Source organism: Phyllobates terribilis, unplaced genomic scaffold, assembly GCF_046119375.1.
Source record: "Phyllobates terribilis strain yellow unplaced genomic scaffold, ASM4611937v1 Scaffold_3__8_contigs__length_932513732, whole genome shotgun sequence".
NCBI lineage: Eukaryota > Metazoa > Chordata > Amphibia > Anura > Dendrobatidae > Phyllobates > Phyllobates terribilis.
In genome coordinates, this window is record NW_027362763.1 from 485,666,009 (window position 1) to 485,684,997 (window position 18,989).

The 18,989-nt window shown below is 48.4% G+C and overlaps 1 protein-coding gene across 1 annotated transcript in view; it reads left to right on the top strand.

Annotated features, from left to right (window-relative positions):
• Positions 1-1,930: 1,930 nt before the first annotated feature.
• Positions 1,931-18,989, top strand: part of LOC141259643 (amine sulfotransferase-like) — a 113,115-nt gene continuing 96,056 nt past the window's right edge. The window contains exons 1-2 of the mRNA XM_073675910.1: positions 1,931-2,066; positions 13,330-13,498. Of these exons, the coding sequence (XP_073532011.1) occupies positions 13,342-13,498 (157 nt within the window). The 5' untranslated portion in view covers positions 1,931-2,066; positions 13,330-13,341. The remainder of the gene's footprint in view (positions 2,067-13,329; positions 13,499-18,989) is intronic.

The window sequence follows — 18,989 nt, forward strand, 5'->3', positions numbered from 1 at the left end:
GAAAACCAGGGGCAGGTGATAAATACAGAAGTGGTGACGTGTTTCTATTACACTTTTCCTCTGATTGTTCCTCTCCTGATTTTGACTTACAAATACTGAGGTAAAATACTGACCAAATACTGAATGTGGGAAAGTGGCCTTATAGCTCTCACACTCAGAGTCAGTGACCCATCCAATAATAAAAATCGGGCAGCACAAGGACATTTCACACGGATTTCTGACTGTATTCTAAAGCAGGGCAGGCCAGGCTCTTAAGAGCGAGACTTGTTATTTATGATCGTCACTCTAGTCAACACTCGGGATAATGAAAAGGAAACCCTACTTTATTACCTCACTAATAGTGCACAAGTATATGAAAGTTTCTACACTGCTTTTTTGTCATGTTTTTTTTTCAGTGTATTTTCTTAAAAATGTTACAGCCAGATGTTGGCTGAAAGTCATTATCACATACGTGTCAAACTCCGGCCCGTGAGCCAAATCTGGCCTGCAAGGTGGTTATATTTGGCCCGTGACACCAGAACCACCACCCTTATGTGGGTCCATTATTCTGCATGGAGGAATATGTGGGTCCATTATTCTGCATGGAGGACTATGTGGGGCCCATTATACAGTATGGAAAGCTATGTGAGGCCCATTATAGAGTTTGGAGAACTATGTGAGGCCCATTATTCTGTATGGAGGACTATGTGGGGCCCATTATACTGTATGGAGGACTATGTGTGGCCATTATTCTGTATGGAGGAGGATTGTGTGAGGCCCATTATTCTGTATGGAGGACTATGTGGGGCCCATTATACTGTATGGAGGACTAGGTGGGACCCATTAGGCGTAAGTGTATAAAAATACACAGGTACAAAAACATAATTAAATCAACAAAATAATGTAAAAAATGCAATAATAAGGCCAGAAAATGTATATGTAAAATGGAAGCTTTTTTATGTGTTCTTTCAATCAAAAACATTTTGAAAAAATTGTGTGCTCTGCTGTGAGAGGGAGCCAAGTGTCAGTGCTCTGTGTTCCAATCCTCTCGCATGAGAGAATCACAGCACAGCTGCGGAGAAGACGGAGGAATGAATTTCTCCATCTCCTCTGTTGCCGGCAACGGAGGGAATCGCACTTCATTCGGGTGATATCCAAGTGCAGTGCAATGTTTCACACGCACCCATATATGGGTGTGTGCGATCCGATTCTCGGGTGCAATCGCAGCATGTTGCGGTTATTTTTGTATGTCGAATCGGCATGAGAAAATAATCACAGATGTAGCTGCACCATAGGGTAACATTGGGGCGATTGCAATCCAATTTTTTTTATCAGATTGCACTAGTCCAAATTCATCGCAAGTGGGAGGATTCTTTGCTGACCCTCAAACCTTCATGATTTTTAGGAGAGTTCTCCTGGCTCTTTGCATTTAGGCCTAATTGAATGTATACCTGCATTAGGTTACGGCTCCACTATCCGTATTTGGTCAATATTTGGTCAGTATAAGGCGAAGGTACTCACGTTGGTTTTGAACACTGATACCATTGTAGTATTACAATAATTATAATCATCATTATAAGATTTCATGTCATTAAATTCATTAGGATCTAGTTGACATTTGCTCCCAAACAACTTTTGATCAGCAAAAAAATAAAAGAAGCGGATGTGAAAAAATGTGAGCATAGTCAATGGGACCTGTAACACTCAGCAGTCAGTATGTTCTTCCTAATGTAGGGGGCAATTTTCAAAAATGTGAAATGTAACTAAGCTGTGCAGGTGCAGATATTTCAAGCTCCCTATGAGGGAAGCAATATTTTCCAAATAGTAAGAAATTGATATTGCAAAATATGGGAAAACTGCAAAACCGTATCCTCTAATGCAGTCTGCATTCGCACTAATAGAGGCACTTAATAGTTAAGTTGCTTTGGTACAAGAATAAAAAGAAAAAGCTGAATAGAATGGGTTGGACTTTGCTGTGTTGTCACATCTTGGCAGAGTTCCTGGTAATCTTTTGTCACATAGGAATGGAATAGTATTTGTGCAGCTCAGTCTACAAGCAGGAAGCAGGAAGAACATACAGAAGTACGGTAAGTTATAGCTTAATTTAAAGCCTAAAGGGTGACACTGTGCTTAGTTATGTTCTGTTTTGAATATTTTACTGCCTTTTGCTTAATCAGGCACTAATTTGACTGCACAAAATTTCTTTGGGTTTCATATTATTCTTACTGAAAGCTGATTCCGGAATTTTGTTAAATAAAGGGGTATTTGGACGTTATCCCGATTCATGAGATAAAGGCATAGCTTCCCGATTGCTGGAAGTCCGACCATTCTGACCAGGGCCGGCTCCAGGTCTTCGTGGGCCCTGGGCGAAGGAGTCTCAGTGGGCCCCTTTAATACATACCACGATTGATGATGCACAGATACTGCAGAGAAATATATATATATAGTACAATGCAAAGATTTCACTTCTTATATTACATGACCGATATCTATTGTAAATTCCACAATAGCTCAGAAACCAGCGAATCCTCACAGAGTACAGTGCGTGTCCTAGGGGGATTCAAAAGTTTTCATTTTAGATCGAACAGTATAGTTCTCCATACAGAATTATGGGCACGACATAGTCCTCCATACAGTATTATGGGCACTACATAGTGCTCCATACAATATAATGAGCCCCATATATTGCTCTATTCAGTATAATGAGCTCCACATATTGCTCCATACAGAATAATGGGACCCATATATTTTTCCATATAGAATAATGGACCCCATATATTGCTCCATACAGAATAATGGGCTTCATATAATGCTCCATTCAGAATAATGAACCCTATATAATGCTCCATACTCAATAATGGACCCCAGGTGCGCTGGGTGCTGACGCCAGCCCTGACTCTGACCTTCATCGATCCCGAGAACTAGGCCTCAGAGCCCTGTGTGAATAGACCAGAGATTGATAAGGCACACTGCTGCTCCACTCATTCTTACGGAACTGATAGAAACAGTTTCTCGGGGGGGCCAGTAGTCAGACTCCTAGCAATTGGGTATACCCCTGTTTTAAACAATCAAACTCAAACATTTAGGTTGCATTTACATGCGCTGAGTTCAGAGCGTTAAATCAGCACAATCGACAATATTAGAAGCCGTTCGGCGCTTGTTTACTGGACTCTTTACACAAGTTGACGAAGAACGAAGGACACAGAATGATCACTAGTAGATTAGTCTGTCCCCTTAATAAAATGATACTGTATCAGCTCATCTACAGTTTACACCAGGCAATGTGCTGCTAAGAACAATGATTTTTGTTCAGCCATAAACAATCCAATCACCCGATGAATAAGCAGCATTTTGCTCATTCGCTGGGTGATTGCCAACATGTTTAAACTTATGAACTCTTATCTGTGCAGCCAGAATTTATAAATGTGGAAGCTACATACACACAGTATGTGAAACAAGCACTGTATGTTACAGGCACAAGTATGTATACACACACACATAGCGCACATGGATGTATATACAGAGCACATGCACTCATGTATATGACTCGCCCCCTGGGCCGTGGGGCACGCGGAACCGGGCAATAGGGAGACGCTGGGGGTAGTAGTGGCGGCCCGGTCCCGTGGCTCAGGATGGTCAGACCAATGGTAGTCTGCTACGTGCTTCAGATAATGTTCGACTACGCCACCCGTGGATTGCGGTTATTAGGAACCGCCGCTGCATGCAGACCTCTGGGGCTGATGAGGTGTACAGCTAGGGTAGTGTGACTCCCCACGGGAAGAGTGCGGCCCCAGGGCAGTATAATGGATGGTGGGAGTTATGGTGGTGAGAGTCCCAGTACCGGTAGTGCTGGAGGAGCGAAAGAGCACACATACAACGTACTGCAGTCCAATGTCTTTTACTCACAGTTCAGGTAGTCCAGGTCACTTCTGTACAGGTAGTGACCGCCCGAGCCGTGCTGTGTCCACCAGGTGTGGGGCTCGGTCAACTCCCAGGCAGTTCAGGAGCATGGCACAGGGCCCCCTTTAATCCTTTCTCTGGCCTGCCTCACCAGTGACCCACTTTTGTCCAGCTGCCGCGGACTTGTGCGGTTAAACGTGGGCCCCGTCCTCCGCTGTCCTATATGGTGCCTTCCTAGCAGGTTTGATGAGGTGTTGCACCAATAAATGATCACGACGACCGGTCTTTGGCTGAGGGTAGTTTCTCCTCCACCAACTTGGGATCCGGTACCCTTAATCTGCTTGACCCTTCACCCTGGATTCTCGTGGGTTCTTAGGGTCCATTCCACCTTCTTGTTCCTGAGCCCTTCTGTTTCTCTCTCTCTCCTTCTCTCCTGTTCTGTCTTCTCCTCCTTCCCTTGGCCTCTTCTCCAGACCCACTTCTCCTTCTCCTCTCAGGCTCCGGCCTCTTCTCTAGGCCTGCCTCTGGAGCAGCACTCAGCCTGAGCTGCTGCTCCCTGTCAGCTCTCCTCACAGACTGAACCCAGATCTAAGATGGCTCCTCCCTTTTATACTTCCCTCTAGCCATGAGCCCAGGTGACCAGCAACCAATGGGCTCCTACCTACGCTCAGGAACCAACCCCTATCTGCCCCTACAGCACTGGGTGTTCCACCCCCCTCCCCACTCCAGGCAGGGACATAGTCGGTCGTGCCTGCACTTCTGTCTAGTGGGAGCACCGTTGAGCTGTCCCTCGGAAATGGGGTGTGTGTGCTGTATGCAGCTAACTGAGCCCTGGTCCATACTCCATCCTTACCTGGGAGTGGAATACCACACCTCTGGCAGAGGTGCAATACCCCTATAGCGGCCGAACCCTCGGGGCGCTACATTCCCCCCTGGTAAAGCACAGCACGTCCTCGGGCTGGAAAAGAGCAAAAACAGTTAATTACAGGACATGCAAAACTTTTTAAAACTTTTCACATCAGAAAACAGGCAACATGGTTCAATTCCCTTTATGGGAAACGCTTTTCTTTTCTTGTCACACTATTATAAAACGCTTACTAATACTTCCGGAACTCTTTTGACATATAAACACTATAGAAAACATTCACATTACTATCTAGCAGCATATAAAAACTTTTCATATAAAACATTTGCAGGAAAACATTTTTACAACACATTCTTGGATCCTGGCGGCGGTGCAACTTGCGACCAGGTGTGCACTCTTCTTGTAAGTGCAGTAATTTTGGCAAACTTGTAAACACGAGGGACTTGCTGTCCCGAGGTAGACGTAGTAGTCTTTTTATAAAACCAGTAGGGGGCGCTTTAGGAAGCGCAACTATATACAAGGGATTGGCCACTCTCAGTCCTCGGCCAGTTTTGGGAAGGGAAATGGCTGCTCACAGTCCTCAGCCTGTTAGGGGATGTAGGGGATAACTTTCACACAGTCCTATATCAGTCCCAATGGGGATCACACTCAATTTGAAAGAGTCCCACACAGTTCCTTTGTACCCTTATGGGTAACTATTTACATTGGCGCTTCTTCTTACTTTCTATTGTCGTCCTCCATATGCGCCTTGCTCCTCCTGGTGATGATCTTCAGGCTCGTCCGGGCCCTCTTGGTACTCAGAGTCCAAGTGGTACTGCTCCTCCTCTTCTACCACTCTGTGAACGTGCAGGGCGTACCATCCCTTCACGCTTTGGTGTCGGGTGTAGGACACCACGTCTCCTGGATATAGATCCCGCCCTCGATGACCTTCTGGCAGGTGGCTCTCTACATCCCTCCTAGTCACGAACACGTCGCTGATGGTCTCAGGGTCTCGGATGAAACCCCAGCCGCGCTCCATCTGAAACTTCACAACAGTTCCGGTGACTCGGGGACTGCGGGCAGTTCGGGGATCTCGCCGGGCCTTCATTTTCTGCTCCGCGCTCTGGACCTGCAGCTTCTCTTGTTTCACCCGCCGCTCTCGCTGCTCCCTCTCAAACATTTCCAGCTGTTGGCGGCAGGCCTCCCGCCGTTCGGCTGCGCCCGCTCGTGTTTCCCTTGTGAACCCCATTAGGTCCTCCCCGGTGGGGTCCCATTCAAACTGGGCGTCCTCCAATGGCAGCTGGGGAATTTCCTGAGGCGTCGGAGCAGGTATGAGGGGCTCAGATGGCACTTCAACCTCCGCGGGCGGGCTCCTCCAAAAGCGGGGGTTGACAAACTCGGGGGGCCAGACGAAAGGCAGCCCATCCGGACTGGTGTGTTGGGCGAAGAGATCTGCGCCCAGTGGTGGTACTGCAGCAGCAGGGGGCGCAAGCGGGTTGGCGGCGCCCGGGGGCACGTGGCCTTGCGACCAGGCCCGTTCTGGTCGTTTCCTTGTTGCTCCCAGGGGTGGTACAGCGGGTGCAGGGGGTTCCGTCGGGACAGCGGCGCCCGGGGGCGCTAGGCCTTGCGGCCGGGCCTGCGGTGGTGGTTTACTGAGCACACCCGGGGTCAGAGGGCACGGCGTGGGGCGGGGCTCACTGGCAGCGTCGACGGCCTGGGGACTGGTTGGTGGCGGTGGAGGCACGGTGTCGACTGCGGGTCCAGGTACGTTGGGCTCCGCAACAGGGTGCAAGGGCAGGTCGGCGGCCCCAGGGTTCGGGGTAGGGGCGTCTCCGTTACCTGCCTCTGCTGTCGCGGCCTCCTCCGCGGCGTCGTCCTCGGCCTCCGCTCTGTTTTCCCTGCCCTCGGTGGCTGGTGTGCTCCTGGACGTCGACGGCACCTCCTGCTGCAGGATCACAGCCCGCCAAGCCACTTCTTCTTTCCACCCGGCTATCACGTCCTGCTGCGCCCGGACCATCCTCCGGTCCAGCTCCTCCAGCACCGCCCGTGCATACTCGGGGTCCTCCTTGGGGAGATGGGCTAGCAGCTCTGTGAGGCTGCATGGTGGTGTGGCTTGCAGCAGGCCCCTTGCCAAAGTGCTGGAGCTTGTTACTTTCTCCATCTCCGGGTGCGGCCTGGCCAGACTGATCCAGACCACCCCCTGCCCCGCAGTTTTCTTCTCTTTCCGCCCACATGGGGGGTGGTCCTGGGGCATTCTGCTGACAATCACTCTCAGGGGCAGCCCCCCCACGTTGACGGACATTTCTACCGCCGTGCACATGGTTGTTGGGGGCGGGCTTCCTCTTTGGCACCATTCTGGGACCCGGCCCACGATGGGAGGCGGCCTCCTGTGGTCTTTTGGCGCGCACATTATGGCGCTCGTTCTTCTGGGGCGGGCGCCATCTTTAGTACAACGAAACAGTCTCTTTTCAGGCGCGCAGTACCCGTGGTTAGCGGGCACGAAATCCTGCCGACTACGCCAAAGCTGACTCGCCCCCTGGGCCGTGGGGCACGCGGAACCGGGCAATAGGGAGACGCTGGGGGTAGTAGTGGCGGCCCGGTCCCGCGGCTCAGGGTGGTCAGACCAATGGTAGTCTGCTACGTGCTTCAGATAATGTCCGACTACGCCACCCGTGGATTGCGGTTATTAGGAACCGCCACTGCATGCAGACCGCTGGGGCTGATGAGGTGTGCAGCTAGGGTAGTGTGACTCCCCATGGGAAGAGTGCGGCCCCAGGGCAGTATAATGGATGGTGGGAGTTATGGTGGTGAGAGTCCCAGTACCGGTAGTGCTGGAGGAGCGAAAGAGCACACATACAACGTACTGCAGTCCAATGTCTTTTACTCACAGTTCAGGTAGTCCAGGTCACTTTTGTACAGGTAGTGACCGCCCGAGCCGCGCTGCGTCCACCAGTTGTGGGGCTCGGTCAACTCCCAGGCAGTTCAGGAGCATGGCACAGGGCCCCCTTTAATCCTTTCTCTGGCCTGCCTCACCAGTGACCCACTTTTGTCCAGCTGCCGCGGACTTGTGCGGTTAAACGTGGGCCCCGTCCTCCGCTGTCCTATATGGTGCCTTCCTAGCAGGTTTGATGAGGTGTTGCACCAATAAATGATCACGACGACCGGTCTTTGGCTGAGGGTAGTTTCTCCTCCACCAACTTGGGATCCGGTACCCTTAATCTGCTTGACCCTTCACCCTGGATTCTCGTGGGTTCTTAGGGTCCCTTCCACCTTCTTGTTCCTGAGCCCTTCTGTTTCTCTCTCTCTCCTTCTCTCCTGTTCTTTCTTCTCCTCCTTCCCTTGGCCTCTTCTCCAGGCCCACTTCTCCTTCTCCTCTCAGGCTCCGGCCTCTTCTCTAGGCCTGCCTCTGGAGCAGCACTCAGCCTGAGCTGCTGCTCCCTGTCAGCTCTCCTCACAGACTGAACCCAGATCTAAGATGGCTCCTCCCTTTTATACTTCCCTCTAGCCATGAGCCCAGGTGACCAGCAACCAATGGGCTCCTACCTACGCTCAGGAACCAACCCCTATCTGCCCCTACAGCACTGGGTGTTCCACCCCCCTCCCCACTCCAGGCAGGGACATAGTCGGTCGTGTCTGCACTTCTGTCTAGTGGGAGCACCGTTGAGCTTTCCCTCGGAAATGGGGTGTGTGTGTGCTGTATGCAGCTAACTGAGCCCTGGTCCATACTCCATCCTTACCTGGGAGTGGAATACCACACCTCTGGCAGAGGTGCAATACCCCTGTAGCGGCCGAACCCTCGGGGCGCTACATATACACACATGGGCGTACCCAGGATCAAAACTAGGGGGGGGGGGAGCCATGGTCACAGATACAGAAGAGAAATGTATATATAGTACAATGCAAAGATTTCACTTCTTACATTACATGAGTGATATCTATTGTAAATTCCACAATAGCTCAGAAACCAGCGAATCGCTCCACACAGTATACTGGCCCCCATAAAATGCTCCATACAGGAGACTGGCCCCCATATAACGCTCCATACAGGATACTGGCCCCCATATAACACTCCATACAGGATACTGGCCCCCATATAACGCTCCATACAGAATACTGGCTCCCATATAACGTTCCATACAGAATACTGGCTCCCATATAACGCTCCATACAGAATACTGGCCCCCATATAACACTCCATACAGAATACTGGCCCCCATATAACGCTCCATACAGAATACTGGCTCCCATATAACGCTCCATGCAGGATACTGGCCCCCGTATAACGCTCCATACAGAATACTGGCTCCCATATAACACTCCATACAGGATACTGGCCCCCATATAATGCGCCATACAGAATACTGGCCCCCATATAATGCTCCATACAGAATACTGGCCCCCATATAACGCTCCATACAGGATACTGGCCCCCATATAACGCTCCATACGGAATACTGGCCCCCATATAACACCCCATACAGGATACTGGCCCCCATATAACGCTCCATACGGAATACTGGCTCTCATATAATGCTCCATACAGGATACTGGCCCCCATATAACGCTCCATACAGAATACTGGCCCCCATATAACGCTCCATGCAGGATACTGGCCCCCATATAGCGCTCCATGCATGATACTGGCCCACATATAACGCTCCATACATAATACTGGCCCCCATATAATGCTCCATACAGAATACTGGCCCCATATAACACTCCATGCAGGCTGTTCCCCACACATAATGCCTCATGCAGGCTGCCCCCCCCCCACATAATGCCCCACGCAGGCTGTTCCCTTCACATAATGCCCCATGCAGGCTGTTCCCCCCATATAATGCCCCATGTAGGATGTCACCCCCCCTTATAATGCCCCATGCAGGGTGACACACACGCCCCCTCCCTTATAATGCCCTATGCAGGATGTCACACACCCACCCTCCCTTATAATGCCCCATGCAGGATGTCACCCCCCCTTATAATGCCCCATGCAGGATGTCACCCCCCCCCTTATAATGCCCCATGCAGGATGTCACCCCCCCTTATAATGCCCCATGCAGGATGTCACACACCACCACCTCACCCCCCTCCCTAATACTGCCACAGGCCTCCATACAATAATAAAAAAAAAAATCAAATACTCACCTCACTTCTCACCTGCTGCTGCTGCTCCGGACTCCTCAGCGTCGCCAGCGTCTTCCCGCTCTGCGCTGTGACTGCTCAGGAGAGAGCGCGGTGTAAAGACGTCACCACGCCCTCTGACCTGAGACGTCACAGTGCAGCAGCCGCGGAAGAAACAGGACCTGCTGCGGAGGCACGGGGAGGGGTAAGTATTCTGCCGGGTGCCGGGGCCCTGAGCAAGCGGGGGGGATCGGGCACTGACGGTGAGGGGCCCCCCCGCCTGCTCAGGGACCCAGCATTTGTCCGGGTGCGCCGGGTGCTGACGCCCCCCCCTGCCCCACGGTGGGTGCACCCATGTATACACAGCACATATATTTATACATGTATAAAGAGCATGTACATAGACATATATATATGACTCGCCCAGGGGGATATAGGGGAAACTCGGTACCTGGGCCTTTACCTTCTTGGGATGTCACGGCGGTCGGCTCCCGGGCCTGTACCCTGGGATCACTCTTTAAAAGGGGTTTGTTCCTTAAGGGATGCATAACAGTTTTGTCTCGTAACGCCACCTGTGGTTCCCGGTAATGGGTACTGGCGCTGCTGCAGACCTCTGGGGCAGATGTTAGGGCAGCTGAGTTGGTGCGGCTCTCCACAGGCAGAGCACAGCCCCAGGGCAGTGTAGGCGCAGATGGTGATGCTCGGCGTTGTAGTGCAGGAGCAATAACGTGGTAGAAATAACTGACAGAAACAGTGGGGTGCAGTCATCCAAGTTTACTCACAGTTCTTTAGATTCCTCAGGTGCACTGTACAGGTGTCAGCCTCCCATGTCGAGCTGCGATTACAGGCAGGGGTTCAGCACTCCTTCAAGTATATCAGAAGCACTTAACGGGACTCCTCTCTGTATGTTCCTTTCTTAGCCGACTTCCCACGCTGGGTCTTCTCCCTCCTGCCCTGCGCCACGCCACACAAAGTCCCGATCGGGTACCTTGAGATCCCTCTGGGCAACTTGAAGTTCCCGGACCTGACTTCATGCCCTTTTCAGCGACTTAGGTGCGTTTTGTGGCAACTGTACCATAAAAGTGCAGAAGCCTCCGGTTTTCCAGCCGAGACTTGAAGTAACGAGGCTAGTCCAGGGACCGGTTCCCTTCTTGCGGCCTGATCCCTCTGACACTTGGCAGATTTGGGCGTACGGGTGCCGTCCTGCACTCACCGTACCCCCTGGGATCCCTTCAGTTCCTGGAGCCTTCCTCCCTTGCTCTCACTCCTCTCTCAGCCTTGGGCATGACAAGCCAAGCCTGCCTCCTGAGCAGAGCTCTTGCAGAGCCCCTGCTCCTTTCACTTCTCCTCCTCTGACTGAACTCACTCTCTAAGATGGCTCCCCTTTTTATATATCTTCTTTAAGTGCTCCCCTGGTCTGCGTCCTCCACCCACACCCACTACTGGTTCCTCCTCACTTTTGGTTCCCCGCACTCCAGCCAGGGATGGGGCAGCAAGAGAAGTGCATATTGCCCTTCCAGCCAGCCTGGAGTAGTGTAGTGTTGAGTGCAGGTATTGGGGTCCCGGGCAGTACTCCATCGTTACCTGAGAGAAGGAGATGCCACACCTCTGGGTGAGGTGCAGTACCTCTGTGGCGACTGAACCCTCAGGGGCGCCACATATGCACACAGATCGCATACACACATGCATGCCCGAAGCACATACATACACATAGACATATGTGTATACACAGAGAACCTTCTTACAGACACATGCATACAAAAGACACATATATACCTACCAGGAGCCCAGACATTCTAATGTCTTTAATATATATCACCAAGAGCGTATACATACTGATGTTTTCACTAATATATACTGGAATCTGGTCGCATTACAGCAGGAGAAGACGACTAAGGGTTTGAATACTAACCCAACATCTATTATTTCGCCTACTATGTATTGATCACGGTTTGGACAATAGAGGGCTTACCACCAGTCTATCTCCTCTCCAGTTTTTACGACTTCCGCAAAGTGCAGGACCTGTGGTGACAGTCATATGATTGTGATGTCATCAAAGGTCCTCAAGCAGTTTCCACATCAGAAACTACAATGATAAAGCTATTAGTGTAGCTCCTGCTGTAGACGCTGTGTTGGCTCCCAGAGGGGTGGGGGCCCTGGGCATTGCCCAATCTTCTGCCCCAATGCCGGCCCTGCATATAAAATAAAATACTCTATTCTGGTATATCACCTAATATAGATAACAAGCTTTGCTTCCAGTTATGATCTCCACTTATATTGTATACTGCTAGTTATAGTCTTGCAGCAGTGACTGAGCATGTGCAGAGATTGCAAGATCTTTCTGATAGGGCTTATAAGAACTGCTCTAAGGCTGGCCAGGATTGCTGGAACAAACTTTTAGCCATCTACCCAGCTTCAGTGTCACTGCACTCCGCTGATACAGCTGAGGCAAAGTTGTTTCTACTTGCTGATCTGAACTGTCAATCAAGCAAGCATACACATCCCCCCCGGCAAAGAGTAAGCCGGAAGGTAGGGAAGCAATTTGCACATGCCAAAAACCTTTAAAGGGGTATTCTTACTAAGAATTTTTTTCACATTTACCCCATTCCAACTCACCCCAAACCTGTGTTTAAGAGGTCTTTGAATATGCTGTACAGCTGTGTCCATCAGTCTCATAAACTATGTACAGAGTAGAAGATCATATGACTGATTGGCAATCAAATCAAAGAAGGAATAGGGGCATTTTGGACCCCTATTCTATTAAACAGTGGAGGTCCCAGTTGTTCACACCTCCCAGCTGTGATCATGCATTTATCATCTATTCTTAGGTGATCGTAAAGGGACCATCCATTCTTGTTGCTTACTTCTTATAGTCATTTTAGCGGGTCAGATATTTCTAAGAAGGTTCACCAGGGCTCTAGGCTACGAGCAGCAGCTCTCTGCAAAGTAGAAAATGGCGTTGACAATGTCAGGAACACAACAAAAGTGAAACAGATCAGGGACTGCCATTCATTTAGATATTAAAGAGTAGAATTATTGGACTAATAAATACAAGTGTGGCGAAAGCTTTACAGTTATGAACCAGGCAAATATAGTTGCACATGGGGTGACTTCAGGTCTCTGAAGCACATTGTGTGTGTGCCCTAGAAGTCTTGTATAACTTTTTTTGGCTTGCCTCTGTATTATGATGGTTTAACTGGTTCATCAACTCTAGGAAAGTTGATACTTTCACTTGATTTGCTGCTGTATAATGTACCATGTGGGGGGAATGGCAGGGTATATTATTATATATTTAATTTTTCCATTCCATTAATATTTGTACTTCTGGTTTACCTAATAGCATAGAAGGCAGGAGCATTATAGTATTTTCATGTCAAATGGTTTCATCATGGGGCATAAAATAATAAAATATGTCACCTTAGTAATACTATTAGTTAATAATAATAAAATATGGTAATTTACTTTTATTTGCCTTTTCATTGTAGGTAGCACCAACCATGGACGCATTTACTTCAGTTTCACGTGACTCAAATCTTTACCGATACAAAGGGTTTTGCTTTTTTAAGGAGCTTATGAAACCAGAGTTTATAAACTCACTACAAGATTTTGAAATAAGAGAGGATGATGTGTTTATGATTACATATCCAAAATCAGGTAAGAAAAGCAGGAAGATGATGAAATTATATTCTCCCTGCAGCCACTCGCTTCTAGGCATTGGGGCAGAACGGGGTCTGGTTACAGTCAGCGCTTACTACACAGAGTGTGCTGTATTCACTCCAACCACTCCTTGACTGAATATGCAGCAAGTTTCCATTGCAGGATGTTAATCATGTAGCAGGGAATGTGATTGCTGTGAGCAGTGACTGTTTGCAGCCCTTTTGAAAACCCAATGGCTGAAAGTGAGCAGCAGCAGGGAGAATACAACTACATTTTCTCCCAGCAGCTGTACTTACAATTAAAATTCAAGTTTAAACTGGTATTTAGTAGCAAATTACTGCTGTGGCTTCAAGTAAATACTATTTTTGTTATTTTTTTGGTTGCCACGTTCCCTTTAGACCTCATTCACATGTCCTTGTTTCCAGTACGTGCAATATCCATTTTTTTCACAGATACAACGCTTATCTATTACAACCTATGGTGCTCTTTACATGTCCATGTATTTTCATGGATCAACTGTCCATGCAAAACTTTCATGTCTGTTTTTTTCTGGTATCATGGATGAAAAGGGCCTGTATATGTCTACGGGTCCTTGAAATACACATACAGTGCACAGATGGCTTCCGAGTGCCAACCTTGTGCTGTCTGTATTTTAACATTGCAAAGTATAGGAAAAGCTCTATAATTTATTTATTTAGCCATCCACGAAAAAATACTGATGACACTGATAGTAAAAACAGACACACAGATGCCACACTGTTAGTAAAAACAGACACATAGACCATATACTGATGATGCACTAACCAAAACACTGATGACACTGGTAGCATTTTAAATAGGTGATTTAGCTGTCAAAACCCAATCATTCAATTCAAAGATAATAAAGGGATTGTTAAGTGTTTAGCAATAGCAGAGACTGGATGCAAATATTGCCTCTTACTCTGGAGGACCTGCACACATTAAGTATTTGCAGCAGAAATTTCTGCACCAAAATTGTTGCACCAAACCCTGCAGATTACAATACCATCCAAATGAAAGATTTCTGTAATCTCAAGCACATGCTGCTTATTTTGTCCTTGCAAATTTGAGGGCGTTTCAGATCTGCAGCATGTCAATTCTTTTACAGTTTTTGCTGCGTTTTTCACCCATTTGTTTGGTATCTGAAGCAATGCTATGTATAGCACAAACAATCAAGTTATCGCAGCTTCAAGTCCCCTAAGGGGAATATTAAATACAATAAAAAGTAAAAAAAAAAAATTTCACCACTTAAATAACTTAAAGTACGACTGGTTTCTGCATAATCATGCTGACCTGGAAAATCATATTGCCAGGTTTTACTGTATAGTGAACATGGTAAATAAAAAAAAACAATTGTGAAATTGCACTTTTTTTTCTGTTTCAAAAATGATGGTGTCAATCAAAAGTACAACTTGTCCCACAAAATAGAAACTCCCATATGGCTATATTGATGGACATAATGAAAAAGTTATAGCTTTTGGAAGAAGGGCAACTATACAGTTTAGAAACATATATTTACTGTCTGCTGGTTAGTTACAGATATGGCTAATCTACATATTGTTCACTTACTGAATTCATGAGATAAGAGGATAGTAAATGGAAAATAGATACTAAACATGACTGTGCTGCTGATTACATAAAGATACACTGGGGCTATAGTTGTACAAAGTGCAGAGTTCAAAGTTGCAAGCAGTGCCGACTCCAGGTTTTTGTGGGCACCGGGTGAAAGAGTCTCAGTGGGCCCCTTTAACATATACCACGATGCACAGATACGGTGGAAAAATATAGGTATACAACACAGGGCCCAGGCTGTCCCCTCACCCTTCACATATGCAGACATCCACACACGCACATACACTGTGTTCCAAATTATTATGCAAATAATATTTTCTCAGATTTTCCCAAATTACCTATATGAATTGCAGTCATTGTAATTTTCCAGTCAAATAACTATTAGAGTACAATTGAAAGGTTTTTGTACAAACTGCCTATGATAACAGGATATTTTTTAAAAAATTAAAAACTCAAACTGCACTCAAAATACATGTTCCAAATTATTATGCACAGCCGAGTTTTCAACCTTTTCATTTTAATAAAGACCAAAAAAATGGTCATTTTTGAAATTATAAGCATTAGCAGGTTATTACAAACTGAAATCAAACAGTTTTCAACTCAAAACTTTATTCTAGGTGATGTTACATTTGCACATAGGACCCCTTGTTCGAAAGGAGCTTCTGAACTCTCTCGTCCATTGAATTTGTCAGGTTTTGGATGGTTTCTGCTTCAATTGTTTTGCATGAGGACAGAATACCCTCCCAGAGCTGTTGCTTAGATGTGAACTGCCTCCCGCCATCTTAGACACTCCTTTTGATGATGCTCCAGAGTTTCTCAATGGCGTTGAGGTCAGGGGAGAATGGGTGCCACACCATAAGTTTGTCCCCTTTTATGCCCATAGCAGCCAGAGATGCAGATGTGTTATGTGCAGCATGAGACGGGGCATTATCATGCATGAAATGATCTCGATGGTCCAGATGGATGGAGTGGAGGATGGCTGGTTGATGGACACCCCATGCAAACACGGCTACGGCGCTAACAAGGAGGAGGTGGAGTAATGTTTTGGGCTGGAATCATGGGGAGAGAGATTGTCGGCCCTTTTAGGATCTCTGAAGGGGTAAAGATGAACTCCATAATGTATGTTGAGTTTCTCAAACAGCACTTCCTTCCATGGTTCAAGAAGAAGAACCGTGTATTCCGCAGCAAGATCATTTTCATGCATGATAATGCCCCGTCTCATGCTGCACATAACACATCTGCATCTCTGGCTGCTATGGGCATGAAAGGGGACAAACTTATGGTGTGGCCCCCATGCTCCCCTGACCTCAACGCCATTGAGAACCTCTGGAGCATCATCAAAAGGAGTGTCTATGATGGCCGGAGGCAGTTCACATCTAAGCAACAGCTCTGGGAGGGTATTCTGTCCTCATGCAAAACAATTGGAAGCAGAAACCATCCAAAACCTGACAAATTCAATGGACGAGAGAGGTCAGAAGCTCCTTTCCAACAAGGGGTCCTATGTGCAAATGTAACATCACCTAGAATAAAGTTTTGAGTTGAAAACTGTTTGATTTCAGTTTGTAATAACCTGCTAATGCTTATAATTTCAAAAATGACCATTTTTTTGTTCTTTATTAAAATGAAAAGGTTGAAAACTCTGCTGTGCATAATAATTTGGAACATGCATTTTGAGTGCAGTTTGAGTTTTTTATTTTTAAAAAAATATACTGTTATCATAGGCAGTTTGTACAAAAACCTTTCAATTGTACTCTAATAGTAATTTGACTGGAAAAATACAATGACTGCAATTCATATAGGTAATTTGGGAAAATCTGAGAAAATATTATTTGCATAATAATATGGAACACAGTGTAGTATGCAGACATGCACACATGCACACAGTACGCAGACATGCTGACACACAGTATGCAGACATGCGCACACACACAGTATGCAGACATGCACACTCGCACACACACACACAGTACGCAGACATGCACACGCACTCAGTACGCAGACATGCACGTGCACTCAGTACGCAGACATGCGCACACGGTACGCAGACATGCACACACAGTACACAGACATTCGCATGCACACGGTATGCAGACATGCACGCACACAGTACACAGACATGCGCATGCACACGGTATGCAGACATGCACACACACAGTACACAGACATGCACACACACAGTACACAGACATGTACACACACAGTACACAGACATGCGCACACACAGTATGCAGACATGCACACACACACAGTACACAGACATGCGCACACATGCAGACTTGCGCACACATGCAGGCATGCACACACATACACACACATACACACACATGCACATGGTTCCCAGATATGCACACATATGTAGCACCCTGAGGATTCGGCTGCTACAGGGGTATTGCACCTCAACCCAGAGGTGTGATATTCCACTCCCGGGTAAGGATGGAGTGTGGAACTGAGCTCAGATAGACTGCATGCACTACATACATCCCATTCCAGAGGAGCAGGCCGACGGCACTCCCACTTAGAAATGTGCAGGTGCGACCGAGCCTGTTCCTGGCTGGAGTGGGAGGGGGGAGGAACATCCCATGTAGTGTAGGGGCAGATAGGGGGAGCAGTCTGGGTAGTGGTAGGAGCTCATTGGGTGCTGGTCACCTGAGCTCACACATAGAGGGATATATAAGGAGGGCACCAACTAGGATCAGGGTCAGACGCAGAGAGTAAGTCAGATGCAGAGGACAAGCCTGCAGAAAGAAACAACAGCCCTGGAGAGAGAGTGGAGTAAAGAAGGAGACCCAGAGGGGGACAAAGAAGGGACCCAAGAACCCAAATAAGAACACCGGGTGAGGAGTCAGCAGAAGGGTACCGGAACCCAAGCTGGTGGGGGTAAAGACATTCCCCAGCCAGAGACCGGAGACCGTGGGCAGAGTCTGTCACGGTCACCCACTACATTCACCCTGAAGGCACACCACATGGAGGGTCAGGGAACCTGAGGCCAAAGGTTGCCCAACAGAAGGCCCGAGGGAGCTGGATTTAGGTGAATCACTGGTGGGGACGGCTGAAGGAAGGACAGAGGGAGAGCTCAGGGCCACGCTCCGGACTTGTTTGGGGGTTGGCCGGATCCAGGACCTGGTGGACGCAGCACGGCTCGGGAGGTCACTTGGAGCTAGAGTGACCAGGAACATCTGCAGTAAGTAAAGACCCTTAACTGCACTACCCGAGTCTGTCATCATTACCGGCTGCACCGCACCACCACAACCCCCATCCTCTGCGCCTGTCCCCTCTGAGGCTATACCCCTCCCGTTGGGGGTTATCCCACCAAGCTGCGCATTCACCATCAGCCTCAGCGGACCCTGCTGCAGCGGCGGCCACAGTGACCGCATCACAACGGGTGGCGTAGTCGACACAACGAACTTTAATAACATCAGTAAAGACTGCCACATAACCCTGAGCTTGACGCCCTGGGCACGGGACCGGGTCACAGCCGCTCGGAGACTACAACCCCCCCATCTGATCCGGTGCCGGGTATTCCCCTCAAAAAGGAATATGTCCCAGGGGGCGCGTCAATTTTGGCGTAGTCGGCAGGATTACGTGCCCGCAACACCCGGGTACTGCGTGCCTGAAGAAAAGTGCAAGTTTACCTCAGAAAGAAGACTCCTGCCGGTTCCGGAGGGTCCACGCCATCGGACTCCATCACCAGTCGTTTCCCGCCGATTGTCCGCCATTTCCAGCTTGTTCCCGCCATCTGCAGAGTTTCCCGCCACTGGGAAGCGATTCCCGCCAAAACCGCAGATTTCCCGCCTTGGAAGAGCAGCGGACGCCATTATGGGCGTGCCAAAGGAGAGCAAGAGGCCACCTCCCATCGTGGGCCGGGACAGAAAATGGCGCCAAAAGTGGAAACCGCCCC